This window comes from Bos javanicus, chromosome 11, assembly GCF_032452875.1.
Source record: "Bos javanicus breed banteng chromosome 11, ARS-OSU_banteng_1.0, whole genome shotgun sequence".
Taxonomy (NCBI): domain Eukaryota; kingdom Metazoa; phylum Chordata; class Mammalia; order Artiodactyla; family Bovidae; genus Bos; species Bos javanicus.
This window is the reverse complement of record NC_083878.1, coordinates 15,902,338-15,924,832: the sequence shown is the minus strand read 5'-3', so window position 1 is coordinate 15,924,832 and position 22,495 is coordinate 15,902,338. Positions and strand designations below refer to the sequence as shown.

At 40.5% G+C, this 22,495-nt stretch overlaps 1 protein-coding gene across 13 annotated transcripts in view; it reads right to left on the bottom strand.

Moving 5' to 3' along the window:
- Positions 1 to 22,495, bottom strand: part of LTBP1 (latent transforming growth factor beta binding protein 1) — a 456,789-nt gene that overhangs the window by 146,597 nt on the left and 287,697 nt on the right. For 7 of the 13 annotated variants that reach the window (XM_061432037.1, XM_061432039.1, XM_061432038.1 and 4 more), the window contains 3 exons: positions 9,216 to 9,383; positions 6,289 to 6,516; positions 4,106 to 4,128 (listed from right to left, as the gene is read on the bottom strand). In XM_061432037.1, the coding sequence (XP_061288021.1) occupies positions 4,106 to 4,128; positions 6,289 to 6,516; positions 9,216 to 9,383 (419 nt within the window). The remainder of the gene's footprint in view (positions 1 to 4,105; positions 4,129 to 6,288; positions 6,517 to 9,215; positions 9,384 to 22,495) is intronic. The other 6 variants (XM_061432040.1, XM_061432043.1, XM_061432047.1 and 3 more) reach the window with 1 other exon arrangement.

Genomic DNA, 22,495 nt, shown 5'->3' with positions numbered 1-22,495 from the left:
GTGCTCAGCTTGCTTTATAGTCCAACTCTCACATCCATACATGACTACTGGAAAAACCATAGCCTTGACTAGATGGACCTTTGTTGGCAAAGTAATGTCTCCGCTTTTTAATATGCTATCTAGGTTGGTCATAACTTTCCTTCCAAGGAGTAAGCGTCTTTTAATTTCATGGCTGCAGTCACCATCTGCAGTGATTTTGGAGCCCCCAAAAATAGTCTGACACTGTTTCCACTGTTTCCCCATCTATCTGCCATGAAGTGATGGGACCAGATGCCATGATCCTTGTTTTCTGAATGTTGAGCTTTAAGCCAACTTTTTCACTCTCCTCTTTCACTTTTATCAAGAGGCTCTTTAGTTCTTCTTCACTTTGTGCCATAAGCATGGGGTCATCTGCATATCTGAGGTTATTGATATTTCTCTCCGCAATCTTGATTCCAGCTTGTGCTTCTTCCAGCCCAGCGTTTCTCATGATGTACGCTGCATATAAATTAAATAAGCACAGTGACAATATCCAGCCTTGATGTACTCCTTTTCCTATTTGGAACCAGTCTGTTTTTTCCATGTCCAGTTCTAACTTTTATTGGGTTGGCCAAAAAGTTCGTTCAAATTTTTCTGTAAGATGTTAAAGAAAAACCTTCTCTCCTAGCTTTCTTTACTTATCACCTTTTCTGCTCTTAATAAAATAGATATCCTGCCTGAGTACCTCAAAGGCCCAATTTTGAAGGCATTAGTGCTTACAGGGTAACTCCATTTAGATATTCTACAAATCTCTCAAACCCATCTCTTCCTGAAAACATCCGGGCTCTGATTCCAACTTCTTCATCTCTGTGAATGCCACAGTCATTGATCTGTCCAGGTTTAAAGTCACTTTTCATTCCTCATTCCAAGCCCTGCCTATTTCCACTATTCCTTATATTGGTTCATCTTTTTCCACATCCACAGCCCCCCACTACCTTCATCTGCACTCACTCTCATTCTCAGTTCATAGTCATCGTCTAATCGGCCTCTCAAGCTTCCTCTTCCCCCATCTCAGTTAATCCCATTGTGTTGCTTCTTCTAGAAACACAGAGCACTTACTACTTTCCCCTTCACATTTCCCCCTCTTCTTAAGAATACAGACTGCTGCTGCTGCTGCTGCTGCTGCTAAGTCGCTTCAGTCATGTCCGACTCTGTGTGACCCCATAGACGGCGGCCCATCAGGCTCCCCCGTCCCTGGGATTCTCCAGGCAAGAACACTGGAGTGGGTTGCCATTTCCTTCTCCAATGCATGAAAGGGAAAAGTGAAAAGGAAGTCGCTCAGTCGTGTCCGACCGACTCTTCTCGACCCCATGGTCTGCAGCCTACCAGGCTCCTCCACCTATTACCCATTGAAAGGTGATGCCAATCAGGCTCAACTACACCCCATCCCCTGCAGCCCAAGGTAAATGCTACCAAGGAGTGGACCATAACCAGGTGTCAATCAACTCCTGCAGCTTACAGACAGGATCCCAGACTTGTCCCCTCCCTCCCCCACTACCCAGGAGCATGGGGCGGTGGACTTCCTACTTCCTGATCCATGCCACTTCTCCACTTGACAAGTGGGTCCAGCTGAGGAGGCCAGTATTTCCCCACTGACTACAACTGCAGTTTGGTATTCCAAGCCTTCCGGAGCACCTCCCAAGTTCTCTGAGTCTTTCCTGCTCCCCTCAATGACCTCGTGCTGTCCCCACCCTTGACTTCACCTTTGTGCACATGATTTCTCATCAGTGGATCACCCTGCTTTCTCTTCATTGATCTTTAAGAACATGAGATCTCCACAGAAAGTCAAGACCATGAAGTCCACGGCTGCATTTTCCCCACTGCCTCCTCTCCGAACATACACAAGAAAATTTTCGGGCCCTCTTTCCGAGTCTTTATGAAAGTTTCACAAACTCAACCATAAACAGAGGAGAAGAAAATCAGATAAGATGAGGTTGTCAGGGAGCTGGCTGGACCACTCATGTGCTAAAGGAGTCCTCCCACTTACAAACCAGAACTAAATTCAAAATCAACAAAATTGCAAACTACCGTACGTCACTGATCTTTAGAGATGCTCTCCAAGAGCGGCAAATTATCCGTGTAAAATATGCAAATCTCTTGTACTTCTTTTGGGGGTCAGTATAAAAACATTTTTCCTTACTGGATGCTATCACTCTAAAATCATTCCTTTTTTCCTGGATTCTGTCAGCACTTTTAATGTTTGTGTTATTCTATCCCCATACTTATAAACTAAAGATTTTTAAAACTATTTATAATATTTTACAGAGGTCTATGTCCCCATCTAAAGCCTAATACTGCATTCTTACGAGAGAATGAACACTACACAAATGTACAAACATACAATAATTACCTAATTTTCATGTTACCAATAAATCTTCAGACAAGGAACAATATTATATAAACAGGACAGAGCTTCAGCAAATGCCAATATTTTCTACTAACAAATCTCACAATTCAGTGTCCCATTTCATGGCCCCCCAAAATGAAAGATTAAAATTTCTCTAAAATTTTAAGGAAGCAATATCCCAGTACTTGATTATCAATTTCAAGGGTAAGTTCTGCTCATACTCCAGTTTAAGTCAAACATGCATATCAAATTTTAGTTGAAGTGAGAAGTACATCACTCAGTATATATATGAATTCTGGAATAACACAATTACATAAACATGTCAGAACCTTTCTTTCCATAGATGTTCCAGGCCATAAACTAACTCTCTGAATTTCACTTAAGTCCCTGATTCCCATGAGGCCCATCATTTTCTTTCTTTTTTTTTTTTTAGAGCATTTTTTTAATATTTATAATTCATCTTTTATAAATTACAAAAGTAAACTATTTTAAAAACTTCAAGTTATATGAAAGCTATAAAGCAAAATACTGAATTTCCTTCTCCCCTCCGACAGGGGTAACTATCTTTTAGTGTTGTTTTTTTTTTTTTTAATAGTAGCCTTTTTTTTTTTTTTAATTTTATTTTATTTTTAAACTTTACAATATTGTATTGGTTTTGCCAAATATCAAAATGAATCCACCACAGGTATACATGTGTTCCCCATCCTGAACCCTCCTCCCTCCTGCCTCCCCATACCCTCCCTCTGGGTCGTCCCAGTGCACCAGCCCCAAGCATCCAGTATCGTGCATCGAACCTGGACTGGCAACTCATTCCATATATGATACTATACGTATTTCAATGCCATTCTCCCAAATCTCCCCACCCTCTCCCTCTCCCACAGAGTCCAAAAGACTGTTCTATACATCAGTGTCTCTTTTGCTGTCTCGTACACAGGGTTATTGTTACCATCTTTCTAAATTCTATATATATGCATTAGTATACTGTATTGGTGTTTTTCTTTCTGGCTTACTTCACTCTGTATAATAGGCTCCAGTTTCATCCACCTCATTAGAACTGGTTCAAATGTATTCTTTTTAATGGCTGAGTAATACTCCATTGTGTATATGTACCACCGCTTTCTTATCCATTCATCTGCTGATGGACATCTAGGTTGCTTCCATGTCCTGGCTATTATAAACAGTGCTGCGATGAACATTGGGGTACATGTGTCTCTTTCAATTCTGGTTTCCTCAGTGTGTATGCCCCGCAGTGGGATTGCTGGATCATAAGGCAGTTCTATTTCCAGTTTTTTAAGGAATCTCCACACTGTTCTCCATAGTGGCTGTACTAGTTTGCATTCCCACCAACAGTGTAAGAGGGTTCCCTTTTCTCCACACCCTCTCCAGCATTTATTGCTTATAGACTTTTGGATCGCAGCCATTCTGACTGGCGTGAAATGGTACCTCATAGTCCATCAGGCCCATCATTTTCATCTCCCCAGATTTAAGTTCCATGAGAACAAGCAGATTCATCTGATTTGGTTTCTACTATTTCCCTAATATTCAGCATAGCGCCAGTCATATAGCAGGCACTCAATAAATGTTTATTGAATGAATGGCTGTTATTCAATATATTTCCTTAAGTGAAATGATGTATAATAGACATGTTACTATATTTAAGTCTTAAAAAATCACACATAATCTAGAAGAGAATCATTATGAAGGTAACAAAAGAAGACTTGCAAACAATGAATAAATTACCTTCTCAGGAGGTACAGTTGCCACTAAAACCAAAAAAGAAAGAAGAACATTAGTACAACTCAAGACAGTTTACTACATAATAGTTCAATTTTTAAAAAGCAACAAAAAAATAAAAATAAAAAAATAAAAAGCAACAAAAGTTCAGTCTCCAAAAGGATTAAGAATCAAACTAAATCAAGTGCAGAATTATAGTCAACTACCATTTTGGAGCATTTTACACATGACTGACAGGGGAAAACTGTATGTCATTCCTCAATTGCAGGAGATCAGCAGTAGATGAGATGCAGTTCTTTCCAACTCACTAACTATTAAAGTCATAGGAGGCAACACTTCCTGATTCATTGTCTCATGCCTACTCACAATTTTGTAGCACTTTCCATGCCTTAGAAAAGGAACATTTTCATTACAGTTATCCTTAATATAATAAACAATGTTTGAAATGCTTTCTGATATCAATGTTAAAAAAAAAAATAAATGCCCCTGTTTCAGTAAGAGACCTAAGAAAGGGTGCTGCATTCTTGGTGCACACTGATCTTTAATGAAGCCCTGTGAGCATTTTCAGAAAGATATTCTAACAAGATTACAAAAAAAAAAAATCACAAGCCAGCAAGATTCAATGAGCAATTAGCATCACTATGTTGAACAAATCACAGATTACACAATCACCAACATTATTATAGGGTGGTGGTGGTAGTGATTATGCCTTTCCATTTGAAACACTTCAAAAATCAGTTGTAGAATTAGTCCTCAAAACTTAGATCAATAATCACAGGGATTCTGCTCATGCGTCAACATCTCCATAAACATTAGTATAAGATATGGTAGATGCATTACTCCTAAACACAATCAGGGTACCAGATTGCTACCACTGCTGCAACATTCTTGTGGTTAGAAAAAGTCAATAAACTTTCTAGCCTGTCTAACCCACCACCAAGAAACTCTTGAGGCAGAATCTGGACCACAGCCCATTTTCTGCTGCTTATGAAGAGGAGGAGGAATTGCAAACACCTGGCCAACTGTCCAGGAACCAAGTGGCCAGCAGTGTCGATCTTAGATGAGGTCCTGCCTCATCTGCCTAACCAAGGAGAAGTGCAGCAAGTCCAAGAGCAACTTAACTGGGCTACAGCACATGAAGGTTCAGAGCCCTGAAGAGAGACCTCTCTTCCTTGCCATGCTCCCAATGCCTCATCTAGCTTGAGCCCCTTCTCTCCTCACAAAATCCATAAATGCACACCCTGAACTCCCATCCAAGATCCAAGTCTGAAAGACCAACAGAAGCTTTATGAAAGCCAATACCTATCCCACACAAAGTTATGATTTTTGTTCATCCTATCTGGGGTGAGCACTTCTGTGGTGAAAAAGATATTCAAAGTATTGGACATGCTGGCTTCTATGAAGAGACAAAGATAGATAATCCTTCTTTCTGAAACAGAACCAACTGTCTCTAGTCTCCTTCTGGAGAAGAAGGCCTTAACCACCTCCTGGGAAAAATGTGTTCCTTGGTTTTATCACATGCTCTTCGTATGACATTTGCAGGTCAGTTGCTCTATGTCTCCAGTTCTCAAAATGCAAATCAAAGGACTTCACTAGGTGAACTCTCTCCAAAATCCCTTTCAAGGACCCTATCTTCCTTCATTTTGCTGCCCATTATCCCTGACTGCCTGTGAAACTATTTCATGGAAGCTGAGTTGATGCTTCAAGCCTGTGGATTCCACTTTTTAAAGTAAACACATATTTATTAAACAGCTCTCTAGATACAGAAGCAAATTCTGGCTATTCCCTGAAAAATCTAAACCACTATCCAGGAGTAAATAGCAAGAAAAAGTAGCCCCCAAACATAAGACAATGTCATTAGATTATCATGGAATGCTGTCACAATTGTTCTGGAGCAGTGGTTCTCAATCAGGGGTAATTCTTCCCCCAGGGGACATTTAGTGATATCTGGACATCTTTTTGGTTGTAACAATCAGGAGGGGGAGGGTGCTACTGGCACTAGAGGTTAGAGGTTAGGGATGTTGCTAAACACCCTATAATGCACAGAGCAGCCCCTCATATCAGAGAATTATCCACCCCAAACTGTCAATAGTGCCGAGGCTGAAAGCCCCTGTTGTAGAAGTTACATACAGGGAAACCAAAGACACACAAGACAGAAGGCTAGCTCCATGATCCGTTTCCACTCTCACCTTCTGGCTCCACCGCTCCTGGCCCCTGTTCCCGGGAGAAGGTCAGGGCCTCCACTGGTTCTTCCTTGGCTGGGAGAGGTGGAGGATGAGTACTTTTAGCAACAGGTTGAGTGTTCTTTGGCTTGACAAATACAGGTCCTTTACCTACATGGTGATGGATTGGCCTGCGTCTATGAACGCCAGAAACCGTATAACCCATTCCACCAGGACAGATTTCCTTAAAAGCAGCTAGATTTGGGATGGGAAAATATTCCTTTTAAAAATCTAAAAGTGCAAACTTATACAGAGGAAAACAGCATGATGAATATTGCTTAATAAACCATCACTAATTTATAGTTACATTTAAAAACTTAAAGAACAGATGCAAAATGCTCGAATTTCTCTCAAACTTGCATATTTACAGGAAAAAACTCAATTCTTCTAGTAAACATTTCTCCATCTGTTAATTCCTTATCTTACACAATCAGAATCTTATATAGAGAGAGCATATATTTTATATATCAAATTATATATATCAGAAACAAATTAAGAGATAGTATACATATATTTTATATTTCATATTCTTTATCACACTATGTATTACACATAAAATATATGTAATACATGAGATTTTTAGGTACAGAACATACTATATAGATTATATATATATATATCGGAGGAGGGTATAACATCAGTAGAAATCAGACTTTTCACTCTTGCTTTGGTCTAATTTCATTAACTATTAACCAGGAACTTAGTAACGTCTAAATTAAATGACTAGCAAGAAGGTTAAAAAAGAAAAAGCAGTCACTATTGAGGGAAATGAGGTACTGAAATCATCCTAATTTGATTCCCATTGAAGAAACCAAAGATGAAGAAACCAGGGTGGGGAGTATCAGCTGATATGCAGAGGTTGGTTAAGAAGGATTGAAAAGGGCAAGTGGTTTTGAAGAAATACTCTCAGGATGGTGAAAATGAAGCCAAAGACACATGCTAAAGAGATGACAGGTAGAAATGAAGGGAAACGGACACACCAAGTTAGAACGTAGTTATTTTCAAGGGGAGGAGTGACAAGTGAGCAAAAGCCAGACCACAACCAACTGGTTGAATTATCGTGAGGACAAGGAGATATTCTGTATCCTATAACTGCTATTCCTGCCAGGAAAGTGGTTTTGTACACTTAAAAAATATCAGCCGGGCACATGTGATTTCCTAACCTTCATTGCATAATCACCAGGAATAAGTCAAGGGGAAGACAAGGGAGGCAAGGCCATGTGTGGCCTGAGGAGGAAAAGTCCACCTAATCTCTTTGGTGTTGGTATTGGAGGCAAGTTACCAAACGCAGACAGCAAAGGGCTTACAGTCAACTCCTTCATTTCTACCTTTAAAACTGAAAGTAAAATAAGTCACTTCCACTGAACAAGAGATCTCCTATGAATGTTCTGGACCTAAAATTAGTTCTCAGTAAAAATAGAACTCTAAAATACTCCTTAAAGCATGCTAAAATACTGTTTTTCTAAGGATCACACATTAAATGGTAGAACCTCATTTTTATGTTCAACTATGAAATACAATTTTCATGTGAAAGAACAGAAGTTTCTAAAAAAGTTTTTCTATCAAATACTTTAGGTACATGAAATAAGTAAACATTACTTTCATGAAAATCATCTTATAATCAAAAATTGGTTAAGTGTCCAAGTTTTATCTTTAATATTATTTTCAAACTTAGTGACTCTACTTTATGGGAAAATCTTCCGGTGTTACATTCACTTTCTTGATTTATGCTTCATGTAAGGGCTATAAAAGCTATCAAAATGGAACTTAAAGAGAAATGGGTCTGTGAATTATCAAGATCATTAATTTCACTGATTATTACTTTTTAATACTGAGCAGATCAGACTCCTCAGGAGGCTACTAGGGCCTTCTGGAGATGTCTCAAGTCATACAGTATACCAAAACATCATCAACATTATACTATCTCTGCCTCACCAGTTCTTTATGATCCTAGGCAACAACCAAAGTGGCTTGTGATCATTACATTTATATTTAAAACTTGTCTGAAACAGTGCAAGTTATAGGTGTAAGACATTAAATGTCTCTCTGAGAGTGAACGCACTTCCATAGATGGGAACCACCTTATCAAATAAGAAACCAGGTAGACGTCTTATGCCCACCCCATGTCAGCGAAATAGGTACACCACTCTTTATATATATATTTTTAAATATATATAATATTATGCCCAGTATTTGCAGGTATGTTTCTTTCTCTTCCATTAAACTCTACTTGACCCTGCTTGAGAAGTTGGTGATGCCTTGGGATACGTAAGGCACTTAGATAAATTTATGCTTTCAGAGCATTAGGCAATTATATACTCAGCTGAAGGATAAAGAATCATCACTTCTTATATTCAGTTCCCATCCAGAAGTTTATAGGAGGACCTGCCCTTGAGTTATGAATTTTCATGGCATAAATTCAATTGTGAATACAGTTTTCTCCATTTCCACCTGGAGAAATCAAGCATGATGTTCTTAATAGAACCTGACAGGCACCCATTCAATACATGAGTTAAAAGAGTTAACCTACAGCAGGTCTAGTGACCATGCAGGCAGTGAACAGCCACTGATCAGAAAAGTGCAAGCCCCACACGGCCTTCCGGGGTCTCCACACTTTTAAACAGCAGAAACTAGGGACAGCAACCAGGAATAAAAAGCAATGGCTTTTCTTCACATCCAAAAGGAAGTCTAATGTTACACACAAATGGGAAAAGCTCTTTGCATGTAATTTTTTCCACTGATTCAACCTCGTACATTCATGGTCTGTTCAAAAGGATAAAAACACATTGTATTACTAATAACTGATTTAAAGTCAGAAACCACAAAGAACCCATGCTGTCCAAACCATCCTGTGTGGCCGGGAGTGAACGAGCACATGCCGGGGCGCGTCTTACCTGTGCCTGGAAGGGGGCATTTCTCACAGTGCGGGCCCCAGGCCTTGCCCACACTACAACAGCAGAGCTGTTTGGTGAGGTGGACAGACAGAGGGTGCATACACTGCCTTCCGGAGCTGACCAGTCGGTAACACGGCCCTTTCTCTTCCGAGATCACAGGGGTGTCCGCTGAAGCAGAGAGACAAGGCCTGATGTCACCCAAGAAATGACAAAAACCAGTTCGACATTTCACATAAATACTAAAAGGAACCTTAAAGTTTGTATTAGAAGCCATACTTCAGGATAAATCTATCGAGATGTAGGGCATTACCCTACCTGATGTAGGGTCAGCTGACCTATTGAGTCTTAGGAGTCAGGATATCAAACATCCCTGTTGGTGCCTGGCCCCTTCTTCCATTTTAGCTAGTGTTAAAAATCAGTTATATGATCCTTTAATTAGAACTTAAAATTTAAAAATATGAGTTATGTGTGCATGAATGAAAATAAATCATTGCAACCAAAATAAACCTGCCTAAATAAACCTAATTGTCAAAATCATGATTTCATTTGCTGTTTTGTAATTAGCCATAATAGAGGTTATTTTGGGCTTCCCTGGTAGCTCAGCTGGTAAAGAATCTCCTGTAGTGCAGGAGACCTGGGTTCAATCCCTGGGTTGGGAATATCCCCTGGAGAAGGGAATGGCTACCCATTCCAGTATTTTGGCCTGCGGAATTCCAAGAACTGTATAGCCCATGGGGTTGCAAAGAGTCAGACACGACTGAGCGACTTTTACACACACACACAGGTTATTTTAGGATAGCATCTATTGAATAGCCAAGTACCATGGAAAATCAGGATTTGAACATAATTGATACAAGTCAACTGTTACTCTTCTCACTTGGAGGACAGTGAAAGCCTGCAGGGCCTCATCCAGTCTCATCCTAGACCAGCGACCAGAAATCGGAGGCTGAGAGCAGCTTCTGACTGGCCCTGCCACACAAGGCCCCCTGTCCAGCCAGAAAGCACACCAGAAAAGGAACAAATAACATCCTCACACCTCAGAAAATATCTTAAAAAGCACATCAGCCCATACCCATCCAACATCTAAGTCCTAATTCGGATTCTTCTATAAATGTAGATGAGACTTCATTAAACTAACAGCTACTGGGCAAATGAGGTGAATATGAGAGAGAAAGACACATCTCTGTCTTCACAAAGATCACTTTCTAAACTAAATGTGCATGGAGAATGTTTTTACAGGGCCAATTCCAGGCCAAGTCAACACTGCTGTATGCACCAAGCTTGACGGTCACCTCTCAGTTCTTTCTTCTACATCAAGACGAGCTCTTCTCTATAGCACCATTGTCCAAATGAGGTTTTTCCAATTTGCCTTTCCCTTACCCAATTGCTCTAGCACTTGGAGCTTCCAAATCAACTTCCCTTTCCCCTCAAAGCTGTATATTCATTCTCACAAAAGGACTGACATCTCTGCTACAAGAAACAACTATTCTTGTTGAACATTTATACTTCATTGAAATAATTCCTTAAGGGAGGTTTTGTTTAAAGCATATTAACAGGAAAATGTGTATAAGACTATTTAATGAAATAAGAAATTCAACAAGAACAATTAAGTCACTTCCCAAGTGGTTGTCATTTGTTAAAACCCTGGTTTACCTGTCTTGCTATTATGACATTTCATTGTGAAGGATGTTTGTGTTGTAGCTAACTGTTCAAGTCTGGTGCTGACTGCTGTTCTTAGCCATCACAAAACGCTAAATTTGTGTAATTGGAGCTTCCTGCTGTTACCTGGAGACAGTGGGAAAGCTCAGCTTTGTATATTGTTTCCTAAAGTATATTAAAATAAAAAAAGAAACTATTGCTACTATAAAAAAAAAAAAAAAAGAAACAACCTCACTCCATGAAGGTACTACAGGACAGTGAAGAGAGCAAGGGTTTTTAGAGCCAGATAGACCTGGGTTCGCATAGTAGGCCTACCACTTACCAGCAGCATAACCCAGGAAAGTGACTTTGACTGACTGCAATGGTTTGTGAGTGCCAAATTGACTGGGCCATGGTAACCCAGATATCTGGTCAAAGACAGGTCTCAGTGTTGATGTGAAAGTATTCTGCATATGAGATTAACATTTAAGTCAATTGATTTTGAGTCAAGCAGATGACTCTAGAATGTGGGTTGTCCTTATCCAAGCAGTTGAAGTCCTTAGGAGAAAAGACTGATCTCCTCAGAGTTAGAAGACATTTTGCCAGCAGATGACCTTCAAACTCTGGCTGCAACATTAACCCTTCCCTGGGACTTCCCTTCCCTGCCAGCCTAAACTGAAGATTTGGGGCTTGCCAACTTACTCCTTGGATGGAAAGTTATGACCAACCTAGACAGCATATTAAAAAGCAGAGACATTACTTTGCCAACAAAGGTCCATCTAGTCAAGGCTATGGTTTTTCCAGTAGTCATGTATGGATGTGAGAGTTGGACTATAAAGAAAGCTGAGTGCTGAAGAATTGATGCTTTTGAACTGTAGTGTTGGAGAAGACTCTTGAGAGTCCCTTGGACTGCAAGGAGATCCAACCAGTCTATCCTAAAGGACATCAGTCCTGGGTGTTCATTGGAAGGACTGATGTTGAAGCTGAAACTCCAATACTTTGGCCACCTAATGTGAAGAGCTGACTCATTTGAAAAGACCCTGATGCTGGGAAAGATTGAGGGCAGGAGGAGAAGGGGACGACAGAGGATGAGATGGTTGGATGGCATCACCAACTCAACGGACATGAGTTTGAGTAAACTCTGTGAGTTGGTGATGGACAGGGAGGCCTGGTGTGCTGCAGTCCATGGGGTCGCAAAGAGTTGGACACGACTGAGCGACTGAACTGACTGAACTTCCACAATCATGTGAGCCAATTCCTTCAAAATCCCTTCCCATCCACCCACCCTGCTGGCTCCATACCTCTGGAGAGAATGTTAATACAGCAGCTAAGCTTCAACAACTCCCTGACTTACAAGTGACAAGTTCAATGTATAGACTAGATTTATCATATGCTAAACATTTGGTTCAGGGTAGACACAAAACACATGTCAGCCTCCCTTATTAATAAAACCAGTTATCTCCATCCTCTCAAGGGCATTTGAACACATCTTGATCACTATTAGTTGCAGAATTTCAACAAGCGAAAAATATTCGGAAAAAAAGATATGAGTGAATTGGAAGATTGGAGCAGTGAACTGAGGGGAGCAGAGGAGACCTTCCTAAGGCTTCAAAACTTAGCTCCTCTAGTAAAGCCAAGTTTGCCCCAAACTACTCAAAATGCGGTAAAAGGGAGAAGTTTGAGTTTTTTCTCTCCCTTTTACTACTCACTTTCTGGAGTCTGTGCCAGTCAGCTGTGAAAAATCAAAGGTCACAGAAGTAAAACAAAATGTAAGAGAACAGTTATTACCCCCAAAAGGATAGTAAATTTCTGAAATGATTGACCATCACTTATACAGCACATATATGTGTATGTGTGTGTCTGTCTGTTTCTATAAGTAGGTTGTATAATCTTAAGAACATATACATAGTTCTAATATAGTCAGCTCACCAAGGATTTTGCTCCAAAATTTCTCCTCCAAAGTGTTTGGAATTCACAACACATATTTCCATAGAAACAGTGTTGGGTCAACACACAAGAGCCTATTTTACACACGTGCTGTGTGCTTAGTCACCCAGTCACGTCTGACTTTTTGCAACCACATGGACTACATAGCCTGCCAGGCTCCTCTGTCCATGGGATTCTCCAGGCAAGAATACCGGAGTGGGTAGCCCTTCCCTTTTCCAGGGGATCTTCCCGACCCAGGGATTGAACCCCAGGTCTCCTGCATTGCAGCTGGACTTTTTTTTTTTTTTTTTACCATCTGAGCCAACAGAGAAGCCCATTTCACACGTGGCAGGGCTTAATGCTAACACTAATAGCATTAAGTTCTGGATCCCAAGAACAAGGGCCATTTAAAGCAGGGCAGAGTTTCCCCAAACCCTGGACACTGGCAAATGGGGACACTGGCCCCTTGCACTGACTTATCCACGTTCAGCCCCTTGTGTCCACTCACCTGCTATCCAGGGCGGGACACTATCTCAGGTACCACCCCGTTACGCTCGCCCTGGTCTCCTAGCCAAGGCCTCTACTCTGAAGTAGCACATTGGGCCTGCTGCCCAAACTCCCAATCAGCAATTCAGTTTTCAAGGGATTAGTATGTATACTAGTGTGTGAGTGAATGGTAAGAGACTGCTGGTTCATTCAAGCGAATCTCTAGTTGAGACTCCCAGGCACGGCATTCACAAGTAAGTAAACTTTTAGGCATTTTACCATATGGAGAATAGCTAATTCCTAAGTATCTTCCCCTGAAAGGTCTCTTTTATAGGCTTTTGTTCTTCCCTCATTTCCTAATATCAAGATTTTTCCCTAAGTGCTGGGGTACTGGTGTTCTTTTTCCATGACAGCTTCCAAAGCACTTCAAGTTAGGGGGCAGTCTTTAAGGGAATAAGAATCATCAGCTTACAAAGTCATCAAAACTCAACTGTTGTACTTATTTTTATTTTTTTTTTTAATTTTATTTTTAAACTTTACATAATTGTATTAGTTTTGCCAAATATCAAAATGAATCCACCACAGGTATACATGTGTTCCCCATCCTGAACCCTCCTCCCTCCTCCCTCCCTATACCATCCCTCTGGGTCGTCCCAGTGCACTAGCCCCAAGCGTCCAGTATCGTGCATCAAACCTGGACTGGCATCTCATTTCATACATGATATTTTACATGTTTCAATGCTAAGATTTTTTTTTAACTAATCATTTTGGGGTGTTCAAAAGGTACTTCATTTTTTATTAAAAATTCTATTTACACTTAAAACTCAACAGTTGGTGTGTCGGAACATCAGACCATGTTGCAACCAAACATTTTGCTTCATCCCAAGTACACATAAGCTACTAACTAATAAAAAATCTGCTCCTTTGAAGATGGAAGAAAACCCAGGAGGAAGCCAGTGAAAAGCCTTGGGTTACATACCTAAATTTTACTGATGTTCCTATGATTCAAATTTTCAAAAGTATTAATGTATGCCTCCCTCAGATTTCTAATAGGATGTGATATTTAAAGCAGCCTCTATTGTAATACCTAAGTCATCTGTTATTCTTTATCATTTTAAATGACTTAGTGGCAATTTCACTTATTTCATTAAACACTTCTATAAACTCAGGAACAATATGCTACCTAGAATGATGCAACATTGGTGTTCCTATTGTTTGAGTACTATCTTTAATCATAGATGGGAAGCCTGGTTGTAAAGGATAATTCAGTGATGTTAGTATACTACATTTATTATTTAAAATATGATAAACAGGATTAAACATTCTACTGCATTGTAAGGATTTACACTATACTAAAAAAAAAAAAGAAAATGAGTATTGCCCAAAGATTGCTAAAGGATTGGTGGAAATGGGAATGGGATAGAATACTGAGGAGGAATTACAAAGCATGCTGATGGGTTCATATTTGTCAGTCAGTCAGTCAGTTCGGAGAAGACAATAGCACCCCACTCCAGTACTCTTGCCTGGAAAATCCCATGGACGGAAGAGCTTGGTGGGCTGCAGTCCATGGGGTCGCTAAGAGTCGGACACAACTGAGCAACTTCACTTTCACTTTTCACTTTCATGCATTGGAGAAGGAAATGGCAACCCACTCCAGTGTTCTTCCCTGGAGGATCCCAGGGACGGGGGAGCCTGTTGCTCAGCCGTCTATGGGGTCGCACAGAGTCGGACACGACTGAAGCGACTTAGCAGCAGCAGCAGTCAGTTCAGTCGCTCAGTCGTGTCCCACTCTTTGCGACCCCATGGACTGCAACATGCCAGGCCTCTCTGTCCATCACCATCTCCTGGAGTAAACTCAAACTCACATCTATTGAGTCAGTGACACCATTCAACCATCTCATCTTCTGTCATCCCCTTCTCATCTCATCTTCAATCTTTCCCAGCATCAGGGTTTTCAAATAAGTCAGTTCTTCGCATCAGGTGGCCAAAGTATTGGAGTTTCAGCTTCAGCATCAGTCCTTCCAATGAATATTCTGGACTGATTTCCTTTAGGATGGACTGGCTGGATCTCTTTGCAATCCAAGGGACTCTCAAGAGTCTTCTCCAACGCCACAATTCAAAAGCATCAATTCTTCAGCACTCATCTTTCTTTATAGTCCAACTCTCACATCCATACATGACCACTGGAAAACCATAGCCTTGACTAGACGGATCTTTGTTGGCAAAGTAATGTCTCTGCTGTTTAATATGCTGTCTAGGTTGGTCATTACTTTTCTTCCAAGGAGTAAACATCTTTTTATTTCATGGCTGTAGTCGCCATCTGCAGTGATTGGAGCCAAAAAAAAAATAAAGTCTGTCACTGTTTCTCCCTCTATTTGCCATGAAGTGATGGGACCAGATGCCATGATCTTAGTTTTCTGAATGTTGAGCTTTAAGTCAACTTTTTCACTCTCCTCTTTCACTTTCATCAAGAGGCTTTTTAGTTCCTCTTCACTTTCTGCCATAAAGGTGGTGTCATCTGCATATCTGAGGTTATTGATATTTCTCCTGGCAATCTTGATTCCAGCTTGTGCTTCTTCTAGCCCAGCATTTCTCATGATGTACTCTGCATATAAGTTATATAAGCAGGGTGACAATATACAGCCTTGACGTACTCCTCTTCCTATTTGGAACCAGTCTGTTGTTCCACGTCCAGTTCTAACTATTGCTTCCTGACCTGCATATAGGTTTCTCAAGAGGCAGGTCAGGTGGTCTGGTATTCCCATCTCTTTCAGAATTTTCCACAGTTTATTGTGATCCACACAGTCAAAGGCTTTGGCATAGTCAATAAAGCAGAAATAGATGTTTTTCTGGAACTCTCTTGCTTTTTTTGATTAGTATTCTGTGATTGTGGTTTTCAGTTGTCTGCCCTCTGATGGAAAAGGATAAGAGGCTTATGAAAGCTTCCTGATGGGATAGACTGACTGAGGGGGATACTGGGTCTTGTTCTGATGGGCGGGGCCATGGTCAGTAAATCCTTAATTCAATTTCTGTTGATGGGTGGAGCTGTGTTCCCTCCCTGCTATTTACTTAGGGCCAAACTATGGCTGAGGTAATGAAGATAATGGTGACCTCCCTCAAAAGATCCCATGCATGTACTGTTACAGTCCATGCCCCCAACCCTGCACCAGGCCACCACTGACCCATGCCTTCACCAGAGACTCCCAGACACCCACAGGCAAGTCTCCTGTGGGGTCACTGTTCCTTTCTCCTGGGTCCTGGTGCACAAGGTTCTGTTGCGCCCTCCAAGAGTCTATTTCCCAGTCCTATGTAAGTTCTGGCAGCTCTATGGTAGGGTTAATGGTGACCTCCTCCAAGAGGACTTATGCCATACCCACACGCAGAACCCCTGTCCCTGCAGCAGACTGCTGCCAACCCATACTTCCGCAGGAAACACTCAAACACAGTTCATATATATAGGAAATCTTAAATATGGGTTTTGCAGATTATATTTGTTTGCAGGGCATGTTGCTAAGACTAGGGTACACAGATTCAGGTACTCTGTATAGAGGGAAAAGCATTTCAGAAGCATAAATCCTACTGGAAATGCCACGGTCAGTCATTCAAGGAAACAAATCTTTTGCTCTTGGCAACAAACATGGGAAAAATCTTCCAAAGTAATAACCGTACAGCTCTAAACCCAAGTGTAGTATTGAATCATCACCATATATTCAATGCTGATGGTGATTCCATTACAAACCACAGTAAGAAGATATGACACTATGGTTCTCACAGCTAAGCTCCCCAATTATACATTAAACACCTTATGAGTTAATTATAGGGCTGTACAACCAACTCTGTAACACTCTCAAAGGCATGCTGCTCTTATCAATTCAAACATTATTAAACAGACATAAATTACTCTGGGACTTTGAAGAAGCTGAAAACTACAACAGACTTGAGAAGATAGCTAGTCTCTCCTAGTAGTTTATTTCTACTCCTCCCCGACCCCAAACACCTCCAATATCCTTACTCACTTCTTGGAGGAAATTCCACATTAGAGTTTCATGTCTTTAAAGCTTAGAGTCCCAGTGGAATGAGCACTGGGATGCAGGTGTGGGAATCAGGTAACACTGTTAGGAGGAGTCCAACAGATGACTTTACTAAGGAAGTAAGACCCACTGGGTAAGAGCCTTTTCAGGAAATGGGCTATTAAAAATCAATTCTGGGAGAATCAAATTTTTAAAAATGACCCTGAGGCCACTGCAGAGTCAGACTAGCTATTATACAGTGAGACTAAATAGTGGCTCCACTTAAATATATGACTCACTCCTATCAATTTAGACTAGTGTCCTCTTCCTGATTAAAGGCTCAACTAGTGGTGTGAGACAGAGTTTCAAATTTGGGCTCTACTACTTACTTAAAGGCTGTGTTACTTTTGGAAAGATCCTTACCCTCTCTGTGCCTCAATCTCTTCATTTCCCAAATAGGAAGAACAACAATACAAGCCTCACAGAGATCCTGCAACTATAATATTTGGTAATCCATACAAAGTACTCATCACAGTGCCTGGCACTTAGTAAGTACACAGTAAAGATTACTACACTAGTGTCACAGTTTGAGTTGTTACTGCTTTTATCTGGGAGCAAACACTTGGCACAGATCTGTTTGTGTAACCTCAAGGCCATGATGCTATGTGGTCACTAAATGAGGAAAACTAGGGGTCTAAGCTGAGACAGCCGCAGCAGAGGCTGGAGGAAAGGAAAAAGCATAAAACAGATTATGAAGATTTAATGATTTTCTTGAAGACCAAAGGAGATGAGAGAGTCAGGGGTGACAAAGAGGCTCCCAGCCTCACTTCTGGGGAAGAATAATCTTACCATGGACAAAACCACCAGGTCAGGAAGGAAAGCCCATCTTGCTCTCTCTGCTAGGGAGATCTTGGTGGTCATTTACCCAATCAGTTTCACAAAAACGCGTCTAGAACTATGAGATCCCATTCATTAGCTCCTACCCACATACTCCTCCTTTGATAAAATTTAAATGAGATACTGCTCAATGTTATGTGGCAGCCTATGAATGGGAGAGGAGTTTGGATGAGAATGGATCCATGTATACATGTATGGCTGAGTCCCTTCGCTGTTCACCTGAAACTATCACAACATTGTTAATTAGCTATACTCCAATATAAAATAAAAAGTTTCAAAAATTGAAGACAGATACAATTAAAGATTCAATCTCTTTGGCACACCAGCCACCTATGACTAGTATCTATCACCTCAGACAATGTACATACAGAACATTTCCATCATTACAAAAAGTTCTATTGGACAGCACTGATTCAGCCCAAAAGCCAGAAATCTTTCTCTGTGAAAGGTAAGATAAACATTTTAGGCTCTGTGGTCTATATGGTCTCTATTGCAACTTCTCAGCTCTGCCAACAGCTATTTCACAGCCGCGGATAGTATGTAAATGAATAGACAAGAATGTGTTCCAATAAAACTATTTACAATTACAGACAATGGGGCATATTTGGCCCATGGCTATTATTTGCCAATTCCTGATCTAGAACCCTAAATTTAAGGCACAAAATCCAATTCTATCATCTCAAATGTCAAGGATGAGCTATATGATCTTGAAAAGTTACTCAAACTCTCCTGGCTTCAGTTTCCAATTGTGTGAAATAATTCATATCTCTTTAAGGAAGCTGAAGAAACTAAAAAGAAACAGTGTTCATGAATAAAACTGGCTTTTCAAAGGGATATGTTCGACATCTCGTGATTTCTGGAGTCAGGGTAGGAGTCCATCTTCTCTCTAACCCCCTCTACTGGCCAAGGGTATAATGGACCAGCAAACAGGCAGGATCAGAATTCAGATGCTAAAGCGTCTGCCTGTAATGCAGGAGACCCGGGTTCGATCTCTGGGTCAGGAAGATCCCCTGGAGAAAGAAATGGCAACCCACTCCAGTATTCTTGCCTGGAGAATTCTATGGACAGAGGAGCCTGGCAGGATACAGTCCATGGGGTCGCAAACAGTCAGACATGACTGGGTGACTTTCATTTCACTTTGAACCTGTGGACACACCCTTCCCAGCATTCATCCTAAGAGGTCTCAAGTTTCTGAAGAAAATTAATTGCAGTTTAAAAAGTCAGGAAGCTTCCCTAGTCGCTCTTCACAGGTTATTACACTTTTCTTGGATGTGCTCTGAGAGATCTTGGGTTTCAGCCTTCCCCACAGATAGGCAGAAGCAGGTCTAGAGAATGCTATTGCAGCAGAGCCCTGATCCACAGATGCAGAGGTCGCAGGCGGCCAAGACCAGACCCCTCCTACCTTCCTCTTTCAGCTTGGCTAAGTCAAGCATAGGGAGTGGGCAAGGAGAGAAAGTGAAGTGGTTGCAACCTTTGGCTGAAGTCAAGGAATTCTGAGGGTGTTCACCTCAGCGTATTCGAGAACAGGGAGAGCTTCCCACTGCTCTTCAGCCACTGCCAAGTCCATTTCTTTGAGTTCACAGAGTCAGCCACACCTTTTATGGCCGGGATATGCCCTAAATTCATGCTGCCTGAGCAAACGTGGCCAGTCACCTCCATCTGCTTCCACCATCTATCTAAGGCTGTTTTTCTGTCTTGCAAGAGCATTCATTTCAAACGGTAAATAGCTTTGCTCAGTGCCCTGTGCGTCGGTGTGCGTGTGTGGCCCCCTGCGTCCTCCTGCTATTTCCTCCATGACTATCAAAGGTACCACCATCCTGCCAGTATTTTTCGCCCCTGTATTGTAAGTATCTCACTCCAGTATTCTTGCCTGGAGAATTCCGTGGACAGAGGAGCCTGGTGGGCTACAGTCCATGGGCTCACAAAGAGTTGGACATGGCTGAGCGACTAATACACGTACACGCTGTTAAGTATCACCTTCTCCCCTCCTTATTTCTCAAGACATTCTTTCTCTTCGGACTTCCCCCATCGACTTGTTCAAAGTATAGTTCACCCACAAATCGGACTAGATTGAACCAAGTCACAAATTCTAAAGGACTCTACATATTTCTGTGATATTGCATGTGGTAAATTCAGAGGAAAGAGAAATAAATCTGCCCACTCAACGCTGGTAAGAGCCCAAGTTTTAACTTCAAATCTAAACTGGAACACTTAACTAGCAACAAACATCTCCTAATACTTATCATTTCAGCTGTTGTAGCTGAACCATAAAATTGAATTATTTATTTTTCAAATACGAACGGATGGCTGTTTAATATGTTCAGTATTATCTGGGAAATGACAAGGAAAATAAATGCTAAGGAAATGTGTAAGTGTTTCAAAATCTCATTGGCAGGTTCCTGCAATCTCATTAAAACCTGGATGTCTGCCCTTAGCTCTAGACATCAGATCTAGTCAAATAAAACACTTTGTGACCAGTCCTCCAAGTTTACCTAATCTACAACGCTCAACATGGCCATTTTAACCAGACTACAAATCAATTTAACAGAAAAAAAAATATTCACAATACCCAAACTCTAAAAATCTTTTATGCTTAAATTATAAAAATATATTTATAATACTTACTTATGTAATTCCAATCAGCCAGAAATTATCCCTAAATTATCTGGATATTTTCAACAATGTTTTTTGGCATGAAATTTCCAAATCCTTGCATCAATTTGCAAATGTACCTTGTATGCAAATGTAATTTTACAGTCTGATTTCTCCACCCATCAAAAAAGCCCTATAATTAGTAGGTGTCTGTCTGCTGCATGATCAGAACTGTCTGTGAAAGGACATGGAGGAAAGAATTTACGTGCAAAATTTCCTAATCTGCATTTGACAGGTTTTAAAGGAAAATAACAGTAATTAGTAACAATGTTCCAAAACCCTCAATAAACTCATCTAAAAGTAATGAATGAAGTTGTCATTTTATTTTACTATATCTGTCTTTACTTCACCATGTCTATCCATCAGCTTAGGGCACAGAGTTAAGAGATGCACAGTTAAAACCAAATGATAGTACCTTCATGAAAAAAACATGTCTTGAAGATACAGCACATTTAAAACTGGGGATCAGAAAGATACCAAATAACAAATACCGGAGCCACATTAAAAAAAAAAAAAAAAGGTAAATAAAAATAGAAAGCCAGCAAGACAAAAATTAATGAAGAATTGCTCATAATATTATCTTGACAACTTTCTGCCATGCATTAGTTTAAAATGTTTCACATTTAATTGTATATGACTTTGAAAAATCTGTTGTGTTTACCTACTTTGTAATAATGGGCACAAATACCCTAAAAATTCGGCTTCCCTGGTGGCTCAGATGGTAAAGAATTGCCTGCAATGCAAGAGACCAGGATTTGATACCTGGGTGGGGATGATCCCCTGGAGAAGGAAACAGCAACGCACTCCAGTATTCTTGCCTAGCACTTCCATGGATAGAGGAGCCTGGCCGGCTACAGTCCATGGCGTCACAAAGAGTCGGACACGACTGAGTGACTTTCACTTTCACTTTTCACCTTAATAAATAAGGTAGTCTTAAAAAAAAAACTCTGTGTTTGAGCACTTAACATCTAAAATGCATGCATCTCTAATCGTCAGGTGATCTATAATGATTACACTGGATTGGGTTTTGTGGCAAGAGTGTCTTTTTGGAGAAACTACATTTTCTATACCAGTATTAGAACATACAGAAAGTTTGATGGAGGATCTTTATCCTTACCAAGAAGAAAAATCGTAGAGACAGATTCATAAAGCAAAATAGTTTAGGGACACATTTTGGTGGTTTTTAAGGACACCAGAATAGAATATTTGAAATTAGAACTGAATAAAACGTTTGAAACACAGGGCCTTGGTAACTATTTCCCAGACTCTTCCAACCAAGAAAGTACAGTGAAACCTCATTAAATCAGACACAAGTGACTCAGAATTTGGACTAATTAAAGACAGAAGCTGGAACAAAGTTTAACTCCACCTAAATAATGCTTAAAATACTCATGAAGGAAAAATCTGTTTTCATCTCTTAGGTATGCTAATTTTAATCAACTGCTTTCTTTGCATTAAAGTATCTTTCCTCTGTATGCCTGCTCTTTTTCTTGAGTTTTAGCTTTCATTTTCTTCTGAACACAATAAAAATGAAAAGGCTTCATAACATAGATTTACTCCAGTATATCAGGCTACCTCATCCCCTTTATTATTTTAATGACATCTTCCTGCATATTTACAATATTCGGTTGACCACCAAGCTGTTACCTTCTTTTGGATTCTCCTCCCACA